The sequence below is a fragment of the Peromyscus californicus genome, unplaced genomic scaffold (genome assembly GCF_007827085.1).
Source record: "Peromyscus californicus insignis strain IS unplaced genomic scaffold, ASM782708v3 Scaffold_6__1_contigs__length_162567912, whole genome shotgun sequence".
Classification (NCBI taxonomy): domain Eukaryota; kingdom Metazoa; phylum Chordata; class Mammalia; order Rodentia; family Cricetidae; genus Peromyscus; species Peromyscus californicus.
The window spans coordinates 106,956,810-106,967,973 of record NW_026294584.1 but is presented as its reverse complement, the minus strand read 5'-3'; the positions used below and the strand labels follow the sequence as shown (position 1 = coordinate 106,967,973).

At 43.5% G+C, this 11,164-nt stretch overlaps 1 protein-coding gene across 1 annotated transcript in view; it reads right to left on the bottom strand.

Moving 5' to 3' along the window:
- Nucleotides 1-546: 546 nt before the first annotated feature.
- Ccdc174 (coiled-coil domain containing 174) overlaps nt 547-11,164 on the bottom strand; it is a 29,176-nt gene continuing 18,558 nt past the window's right edge. The window contains exon 11 of the mRNA XM_052722272.1: nt 547-10,831. Within this exon, the coding sequence (XP_052578232.1) occupies nt 10,536-10,831 (296 nt within the window). The 3' untranslated portion in view covers nt 547-10,535. The remainder of the gene's footprint in view (nt 10,832-11,164) is intronic.

The following is an 11,164-nucleotide window of genomic DNA, read 5'->3' as shown; positions in this document are numbered from 1 at the left end:
CTACCTAAGATGAAGGTAAAGCTGTTGGGTAGAGGACCTTGAGACTTACCTTTAAAGGAGGCTGCCTTTATGGAATGAACACCTTTTAGTCACTCACTGCCCTTCTCATATGTCTTGCCTGGAAGGGATGAGATGGGTATATTCCCAGCAGTCATTTTGAACCATGAGGTTACCTTGAAGAGGGAAGCCATGAGCTAGGGGTAACCATACAGAACAACAGAACCTGGACTCCTAATAACATTATGGAACCCCCACACCATCATTTTTCCTGTCTCCAAACTTCTCTCACAGGGAAGATGGGCCTTTTGTGTTTGCTCCTAGTGTCTGCAAGCCACTTCTTCATTCACATCTCTATTCTTGCTATCAAATGTGATTTCTGAGAAGTGGCCATTTTAGGTCACCCCCACTCTCTTCCTTATCTAGCCAATTTTATTCTGTCATTCGCTTTTCCAGGATTGAGACATGAGTCTTGCCCTTGAGGAATTCAATGATAAAAGGAAGAATGCAATGAAACTGGCTTACAATAGGAATCACACTTCAGAAAAATTCAAAGGCCATGGACATCTGTATTAGTTACGTTTCTATTGAGGTGAGAAAATACCATGACCAAGACAAGTTATGGAAGGAAGGGTTTACAGTTCCAGAGGGATAAGCATCATCGTCACAATGGGGAAACATGGCAGCAGGAAGGCATGGTAGCAGGAACAGCTGAGAGCTCACATTTCAAACTTCAAGCAGCAAGCAGAGAGCAATCTGAAAATGGCATGAGTCTTTAAGCTCTCAAAACCTGTCTCAATGACATAACCCCTAAGCCACACCCCCTAACAGTGCCACAAACTGGGGGGCCAAGTATTCGAATGTCTGAGAATATAGAGGGACATCCATTATTCAAAACTACCATATTTCACTCCCTGGCCCCCATAGTCTCATGGCCATATCATAATGCAAAATACATTCAGTCCAACTTTTAAAATCCATGTAGTCTTTTAGTCACAATACTGTTTAAAAGCCCAAAGTTTCTTTTGAGGCTCAAGGCAATCTCTCAACTGTAACCTCCTAAAATAAAAAAGCATATTATATACATCCAAAATACAATGGCATAGACACACATTGCCATTTCAAATAGGATGACTGAGGGCATAGTAAGAAAATACTGGACCAAAGCAAGACCAAAACTCAGCAGGGCAAACTCCAAATCCTGTAGCTCCATGTCTGATATCAAAGAGCTTATGTGGTCACATCTCTCCAGCTCTGCTGCATGCCTCGCTCTTAGACTGGTCCCACTCCCTATGTTCTTCTCCTTTGGCAGATGTCTCACAGCACTAGCATCTCCAACATATTGGGGTCTCCAATGCAACACTAGCTTCACTTCCACAGCTTCACACAATGGCTTTTCAGGGCTTCCATACAGGGACTCCCCAGCCAAATGCCTGGCTTCAGCAGCTCTCTGAAACCACAGAGGAAGATTCCACAACCTCTTAACTAGTGTATCCTTCATGACTTTAGAACCAGCACCACACAGGCAATATTGCCAAGTTCAGCTGCCACATTTGGATGAACCCTGGCCCCCGCTGAGGCACATTAGCTGTACTTTTGTTTATTGTTCCTTTCTAGGAGCAGAAAATTCCCTAGACCTTTTCTTTCCACAAGTTGGAAGTTTAGCTAGATAGAGTCTCTCCCCGAGGGCACTCTTCCCTTTATTTTACTATAGATCAGACCTCTCTTTCCTATCTCTTTCAGCACAAGATTTGACTGCAACATTAAGTTTCCTGGTGTTCTTTTTCTCTTCAAACTACATTTTGTATTTTTCTCCTCCACTTGCTCTTTTTATAAGGTTACTAATAATTATGCAACAGAGTCAATACTAGGTGGTCTTAATCTCCTCTGCCAAAGAAATCAGTCCACGGCTTTTAAATTTAATCAGGCAAGTTCTTAGGAAAGCAGCCACATTTTTGCCAAGATACCAATCTTGCATACTTGTTAATAGTCCCCCCCCCCCCTTTTTTTTTTTTTTTGGTTTTTCGAGACAGGGTTTCTCTGTGTAGCTTTGCGCCTTTCCTGGATCTCGCGCTATAGACCAGGCTGGCCTTGAACTCACAGAGATCCGCCTGCCTCTGCCTCCCGAGTGCTGGGATTAAAGGCGTGCGCCACCACCGCCCGGCTAATAGTTCCCCTTTGAAACCTCTTGTGTTGGGCCTCCACAATCCACATAGTTCTCAGCACTACTGTTTTCCAAGTTCCAACTAGGATGGCCCAGTAAGGTCTGCTTACAGTCTTCAACTGCTTTTCGAATCTAAAGCTCCAAAGTCTTCCACATTCCTCCAGAAAACCAGCATGGACAGGTCTGTCACAGCAATACCCACTTCTGGTACCAACTTGTTACTTTTTTATTGCTGTGATAAAACTCCATGACCAAGACAACTTATGGAGGGAGGGGTTTATATGGGTTTATGGTTCCAGAGAGATACGCATCACCATCACAATGGGGAAGAATAGCAGCAGGCAGGCATGACAGCAGGAACAGCTTAGAGCTTGAGTTTCAAACCTCAAGCCACAAGCAGAGAACAAACTCAAAATGGTGTAAGTCTTTATAAGCTCTCAAAACCTACCTCAGTGACATACCTCCTCCAGTGAGGGCATATCTCCTAAGCACCCCCCGACGCACAAACAGTGCCACAAAATGGGGGCCAAGTATTTAAATGCCTGAAAATATAGAGGAACATCTATCATTCAAACCACTATAACACCCAAAGAAGTGTCAAAGAAAGCAGATCAAAGGATGTCCCTGAAGTTAAGAAGGCACCAAGCAGATAGGAGAGAAAAAACACATTATGGAATAACAGAGCCCTCTGAGGCACAGGGGACCTGGAGAGAGCCACAGATGGAACAGGATCATGCCTGTTGAACTAAAGCTTATAGTTACTGTATATTCAAACCTTTCATGTAGCACTGCCAAGGGCACATGTTGACAGAATGCATACTTAGCACTTCAGGTCATAATGGAGTTGAAATGTCCCATCATTTAGTGACATCACAGTTGTCACAGCCATGGCAGCACAGTGCAACATATTACTCCTGTTTTTTGTGACACTGATGTGAGCACACATACCACAAAACAGCAAGGCACATATGATAAGAGGCAAATTTGGGTTGAGATTGAAAAGAGAGGACACACTCTCTTCCCTGTCGCGGCACTGAGCCAAGAACACATTTGGGTAAAAGTGCACGTAACAATACTCAAAAGGAAAGCAGGCTTTCTCAGGTCATCCGGCCCTGCCTCTCTAATTCCTGGTTCCCTCTGGTTTTAGTTAGAGATGACCTATAAGGGTTTGGTTGCAGAAGGTGATTCGTGTGGTGTGAATGCCCTATGTACAAGCATGGCTTCTGGTGATGGAACATAAATGCTCATCCCTGCTGTCTTCTGAGCTGCCTGGCACATAAAGGTATCTAGAGAGATGCTAGAGAATTCTCTAGCACGGAAGAAAATAGGTCACACAGAGAAGTGCATCTTAGCACACATGATGAGATAGTATGCAGTCTGCTTCCATGTTATGCCAAGGCTCAACATGAAACCCTGGTGATGCAGTTCTGGGGTGCCAACACTTCTAAATAACTGGCTCCTCTGCAGGGACATCCACTGCAGTGTCAACAAGTCCCCACTGAGATGAATTTCCTGAAAGGAACAATCAAGAATGAATGTCCATGTGACCTAGTGATGTCACTTCTCAAAGTGATGTTCAAAGGGACATTGCAAAGGCAGAGGGAAGGCGGCAGTATAAGATAATAATTGTTAAATCAATCTGAAAGATGCCCTGGTTGGTGGTTCCTTCCTACTAAGTCTGAACGCTGACCTGTGTTTGTGTTTGTGTTACTTTGATGAACTACTAAGCAACAACTAAAAATAACTGGGCAGCTCAGTTTTAGAAATCTTAAATGAAAGCAAACTGGTCCCATGGTGCTTACATTACACACTGCACTGACCACCATTCTCTGGAAATTCAGAATAGCATCTATAGAACTAGAGAAAGACTTAACAGTACAGATTATCTGTGGCTGGAAAACAAGAAACCACATGTCCTGCACAGCTGTCAGAGTACCTGTAAACCATAAGACCATGTAGGGAGGCAGAGTCAGGTCTTTTCACAAAACCGCAACCACAATGACTGTGGAATGGTGAAGAGGGTGAGGCAGGTGAGGAAGGAAAGGTGGAGACCATGCTCCAGCTCAGGGCAGCTTAATGCTGACAGTGAATAAGACACAGAAGAGGACAAAGTATAGCCTGGAGAAAATGCTTGAAACCAGGCCACACTGACAAAAGCATGTGGGCTTTTGGAGCATGGGAAAACACGGCAGTTAAAAATGGATTTAAGTGAAAAAGGAGGGGAGGGAGAAACTTAAATGAGAGTGAAAAGGAAATAAGATCTTAAATGCTCCTATTGGTGGACACTCATTTACAGTACACACATATGTGCACCTGGATATAAGAAACTACTGCAGAGCACCAATGCTCTACCAGAGGTCAGAGTTTGTTTAATTTAATTGTTTTTGAGACCACATATCACTGAATAACTGTGGCTGACCTGGAACTCACTATGTAGACTAGGGTAGCCTCAGAGATCTGCCTGCCTGAGTGCTGAGATTAAAGGCATGCACTGCCAACACCAGCATGGGGCATGGGTTCTTAAGAAAACATGGTTTCACATGAACATCTTGACTTTCCAGTTTCCCAGACATTAACATCAACCCCACCACACTGAAGTCCTCACCAGTAACACATGCACCACACTTGCCCACTCTTCAAACATAGAGGCAGATGTCCATAGCCTCAACCAGTCACATGAGTCCTCAGAGCCAGCCAACATGAGTCTCCTCTCACCATTTCCAAGTCAACAAGTCATTTTCAATATCCTCACTCACCTTGGCTATGTAGCATTTTATGTGATCAGTCTGACATATAACTGACTCAGCTTGCCTCACTGGCTCAAAAGGAAATGAGCCACATATGCTGTGGCTACCCTGTTGTGTTAACTGTAAAGACCAGTACCCACCCCCCATTCCAGATTCTAAATTCCATTGCCTCATCTGTATGTCACAACCAGGCCAGCTGAACAGCAACCCAGGGGAATGACCCAAGTCTCTGGCAAATATATAGCTAAGTGCAGCAGGCATCTCATGTATATGGATTTGAATATTCTCCTTTGGGAATTCTGCAGGCTAGCAGAATGATTCACTGCACCAATTCAAATGAACTACACCAATACACACAAGGCCCAGAGAAGAGGTTACAGTGAAAACAAGGAACTCAAAGCAGTCTCCTCTCAAATGTCTGTTTTGCTCTCCCAAGGCACCAATGAAACACAGGGATGTTCTTCTGTAGGTTTCACTACTTCCTGCTCCCAAGTTAGACAGTCACCGAATGTCTTGGATGTACACCTAGAAGAAACTAATTTGCCAACCCTTTGGTCACTAATAGGAATACAATGTACAGGGGCCACAAAACCAACAATGATCATTTGGAGCAGTCCTACTCAAAAGAGGCTAACACAGCAAAGGAATTAAACTTCAATTTCACTAATTCAAATTTAAAACTGGTAGGGAAGGAGGGCCAGACAACTGAGTCAAGGTGCTTGCCTAGCAAGCCTGGCAACCTAACTTTGAACCTGGAACTAACTCATGTAAAGGTAGACCAGGAGAACCAACTCTACCAAGTTGTCTGACCTCCACATGCATGCTGTGGCATGTACATTCCACACACAAATATACACACAATAACAAAAATTTATACTTAAAAATTGAAGCTGGGGCTGTAGCTCAGTGACAGTGCATTTGACAAGCATGTACAAAACAAAACCCAAAATCTCAAAAAACATACCAACAAAAATTCTTAAGTTTAAAATTTCACTCAATTCAATTATCAGAAAACTTACGTGTATGGGACAACTTGGATATGAATTTAATTTTTTTCAACTGCTTTATGACATCTAAATACAGATAGCGTTTCTGGTGAAAACTGAGTATGCAAGCCCAGCTACATTGTGGGCTACAGTGCACTCTGGGGACTAAATATGAAAATAGAGGGCTTAGCAGTTCTAAGTGCTTGTTATTCTTACCGAAGACTCTGTTCCCAACACCCATATAGCAGCTCTACCTGTAACTCTAGTTCCAGATGACTCCCTCTTCTAACATCTGAGGGCACCAGGCACACACGGTACACATACATACATGCAGGCACTCAAACATACACATAAAAACAAAAGTGGGTGTGGTGGTGCACATATTTATTCCAAGCACTTGGGAGGTAGAAGCAGACTTATCTCTGAGTGTATAGCCAGCCTAGTTTACATAGCAAGTTTCAGGACAGCCAGGGTTACTTAGAGACTCTGTCCAAAAATAGAAAAAACCTTAAAAAAAAAAATCCCCCCCCAATTCTAAAAAAGAAAAAAAAAAAGGAAACAAAGTATCTCTTCATGGTGCTTGTATCCTGACTATGTACTGAGATGTTCTGGATATATTAAGCTCAATAGAAAAAAATAATTTCACTTTTTAAATATGGTTCTAACAAAGCTAAAATGGCCTGGGAATGTAGTTTAGTTGGCAGAATGCTTATCCAACATGCACAAAAGCCCCAGGTTAGATTCCAAGCAAAGCAAGCATACACCAGATGTTGATAGTGTACACCTGTAATCCTAGCACTCTGGAGATGGAGGCACAAACAGGGGATCAGAAATGCAATATTGACACTTTGGTCTCTCTGTGACTAGGCATTCCACCACATGGTGCTCAAGGTTCTGGGAACAAGTGATGGCTGAGTGCCCATCCCTCTAGGCTCAGGAACACCAGGAAAAGGAACAGAGTACGTAAAAGCTAGAAGACAGAGAGGACTGTGAAATGCCATCTTCAGGGCACAACACAGTCACTGCACACATGACACAGCACATATAATCTCACAGCAGTTTCAACTACCTGCACGGGACCTCCAAAGGACTGAACTGTCAAGAAGCAATCATTGACTTGGGAGAGGATCATGGGGCCCCACCTCTCCTTGCTGAACAACTGGCTACAACGGATTCTGGGGGAAAAGTCATTGTCATTGTCCAGGTTCCAAGAGACAGCACTAAACTCATAGTCACAGTCTCAGATAAAATCAGTGGATCACAGGACAACAAAATGAAAAGAATGTGAAAAAAGGGCTTGTGAGAAAAAGGAGGAGTTGACAGGGGTGGAAGGAAATAAGGGTAGAAGGTGAGGGGAAAAGGAATGCATTACATACATACATGTATGAAACTGCATAAACTACAAAATGTGCAAGATCATTTCTGCTACACATCAAGTTTGAGCAGCATGAAACTGTCTCCCAAGAAGGAAAGAAACAGAACTGAAAGTGACCCTTCTCAGTGCATCCCTAGGAAGCCAGCACTGAGAGCAGGGATCTGCACTCTCAGGAGTCTGCTGACATCTGCTGGACACCCTCACACAAAACTAGTCCACGAGAAACAACTCTCTCAAGTGGATTTCATGCTTGATCTAAGGGACTGAAACACGAAGATAAGCTGGCTTGCCAAAAAGCTTTATAATTGATGTGCTAAAGAGGGGATAAAAAGAGACTTACAGTCTTCAAAATCCCAGAGAAAATATGGCCTGCAGTTACTAGTTGACAGTGATGAGTGGTTGTACTTGACTGCTTCTGCCCACCACAGGGCTTGTGGTTGCTGGGTCCTCCCATGCCCACTGGCCCACTCAAGGCTCACTACTGCCTGGCTGCCCTCCTGCCTTCTCCTCCCTATCCCACCACACTCTCTTCTTGGTGCTCTGCATTACAAATGTACTTTCTTTCCAGCATTCACATCATTTGTTTTCCTTTTATTCTGCTTAGAGCTTGCTATGCAGTCCAGGTTAGCCCTAAACTCATTGAGATCCACTTACCTCTGCTCCCTGAGTGCTGGGATTAAAGGAGTGCACTACCATACCTGACTCTTTTCTGCTTTGGCTAATTGTTGTGCCATGTCTACTAATTCTACTTCTTTTTTTCTCTCCTCTAAGCTGTTTCATTCTGCTGGCTGATTTTATAGTTTCAGCCCTTACTTTTGGGTCTCTGGTTCATCCTGAGTTGACTTTTACATATGGTTTCAGACCAAAGTCTAAACTCATTGCTTTGCCCTGGACAGTAAATTGTGAAATGTGCATTCCTTCCCACTGGATAGTTCTGGCACCCTCATTAAGAGCCAACTGCCCACAAACCCTTGGTTCTATTCTACCCTACTGACATATGTGCCTGTGTTCTTGTGCCAGTACCACACCATTTGTACTGTGATAGCTTTGCAGTAAGTCTTGAATTAAGAAGTTTGGTCCTCCAACTTTTTTCTGGCTATTCTGGGTCCCTGGCATTTCCATATGAATTTTAGGATGCATTTGTTATTTCTGAGAGAAAAAAAAAAGCTAGGTTAGAGTTTTGATGTATATTAAGATATATCTGCCTGAGGAGACTGACAGGATGACATTATGTCTAGCTTTCCCTTTGCTGTGGAGTGGTGGGGAATATTATTTTAAGGTGTATTACTTTTGTTTACGTTGCATTTGTTTAACTCTATGAAGCTGTGTTACTGTGCCTGATGGTCTAATAAAGAACTGGGCAATAGCAAGGCAGGAGAAAGGATAGGTAGGGCTGACAGGCAGAGAGAATATATAGAGGGAGAAATCTGGGAGGAAGATCGAGGAGTCAGAAGAGGAGGAGGACATCAGGGGCTAGCCACCCAGCTACACAACCAGCAAGCCACGGAGTAAGAGCAAGATTTATGGAAGTAACAGGAAAAGCCCAGAGGCAAAAGGTAGACAGGACAATTTAAGATAAGGAGTTGGTTAGAAACTAAGTCAAGCTAAGGCTGGACATTCATAAGTAATAATAAGCCTTCATCCGTGTGTGAATTTATTAGGGAGCTGGCTGGTGGGCCCCCCAAAAAAGAGTGAAAAACAACCAACAATAGTGGAGCTCAGAGGTAATTTTCGAAGAATGGAATTTATCTAAACTTTCTTGATACTGGGAAAGAAGACTGGGAACAGAAGGTACTAGAAAAAGCATGAGTCTAGAGCTTAGATATAAGTTGTTTAAGTCCTGGACCTGACACTTAGATGCCACATGACCTAGAGTCAGGTGTTGACCCATTCCATATTCCAGTAGGTCATCACAGGAAGAACCAGGCACTGCAACTCATAATGCAGTGCTATGTGACACAAAGCCATCAAGGAGACCCTCAAAGAGGTAAGGTCTTCCCTCAACTCCTCTTTCTATTCCTTCAGGGCATTGCAGAGACTTCCCTTGAGTTGGAAAGGACCCACTGCTCCCAAAGGCTTGGTGGCCAACTCATGACTGCCTGTCTACAGTTGCATGGGCAAATCTTCTGAACACACCTACATAGCGAGTGATGTCCTTTGGATTCCTGTGCACCAAACATCCCCATTCAATAAGGATACAGGCAAGGACCTACCTACAACGGGGTCCAAGTCTGACCCACTCAGGCTACAGAGTCAAGAAGCCTCAAGCAATGGAAGCACTAGGAGGCAGTAAGGCAGGAGAGAAAGACAAGGTCAAAGCTCTAATTGGTAAAACTAAGGAGCATTGGTTTCTAACCAGGCTCAGCGGCCTTCAGGAATGCGCAAGTAATTTAGCACAACTCCAGATGTCTGCATAGACAGGGATGTAGGTAACTGAGTAACATGTTGACACAGATCAACAATCAACTTTTACCTCTCTGAACTGTAGGTGCTCTTTCTGACTTTATGGCTTCAGATGTGACTGCTTAGCTAGTATTCTACCAGCTTCCTTTTTCCACTTTGCCTCCTATAATAGACCCTTATTTGCCTGTTGGACAGGTAAAAACTCCTGATATTGCTCCATCATCTGTTCAGGAAATTGAATCTGTGGAGTAGACACCTGCATGCTAGCATGAATGGAGCTCTGTAAGTGAAGTTATGGGTGAGTGTGTTTGTGAAGCAGGATTATAAGCTCCTCAGCAGGGTTATATCCACCTTGGAGAGATGGACCAGTAATTAAGAGCACTGGCTGCTCTTGTAGAGGATCAGGGTTCAGTTCCCAACACCTACATGGTGGCTCACAATTATCCATAAGTCCAGGTCTAGGGTATCCAATGCCCTCTTCTGACCTCCTTGGGCACCAGGCACACACATGTTGCACATATACACATGAAGGCAAAAAATTAATACACATAAAATAGTCTAAAAAAGAAACAAGTTCCTCAGTATCAAATTTCAGATTAGTATTTACCGTTCACACACCTGGAAATCCAAATGAGTTACAACTAGGTCAGCATGGAGGAGAGGAGATAAGTTCCCTCTATACCAAGCGATAAAAAATGAACAGCCAAGTAGCCAATGAGCTCCCATGGGAACACTCACTCCTCCCTGCCAACTAATCTGGCCTCAAGCCTGTGCATCCTAGGGAAAGGACAGGAAGAAAGACGTAAAACTCAGTCCTGTCCTGACTTCTGATGACACAAATGCAACCAGCATGCTTTTCAAGGTCATGTGACTTGTTTATAATATGATATCATATCATCTAGTGTTTGGAAAGTGACTGTGGATGCTTGTGGTGGGTTTTCAGGGGCAGAAGTGGATGTGTGTGAAGAGCTGGGCTCCTGGCTCTGGCCAGAGCAATGCCCCAAGTCACTCGGTGCTGATCCCAGTCTGCTCCATGGCTGGCTACTGAAAGGACCAGTTCTTTTTTGACCCACAAAGTAATTCGATGGTGGGGCAAACTCAGGATCTCGCTCAGCCCGGAGTTCTGACTGCTTCTTCGACCAGTATCCAAAGGAAAATTCTAGTGAAAATAAGAAAGAGTATTATTAGAAACAATTATGAACCAGTTTAATTTACTATAATTATTTTTCAGCTCTTATATGCATTTAAAAGCTACCACAGATTCTCCAAGAAAAAGGATAGCAACAAGAAACCCAGCTAAGAAAGTTGTAGCTTTACAACAAGGAAAGATTAGAGGAAGGTTCTGTGGAGAGGCTGACAGGCTCTGGACCACACTGCCTAAAGGGTACTACAATTACAGAGAAATGAAACAATTATTTGTTGGTGTTGACATGGTAGGTGTTTCACATCAAAGCAGTCTGTCATTTGTTGAGTTCTGGAGGACACAGAAGGG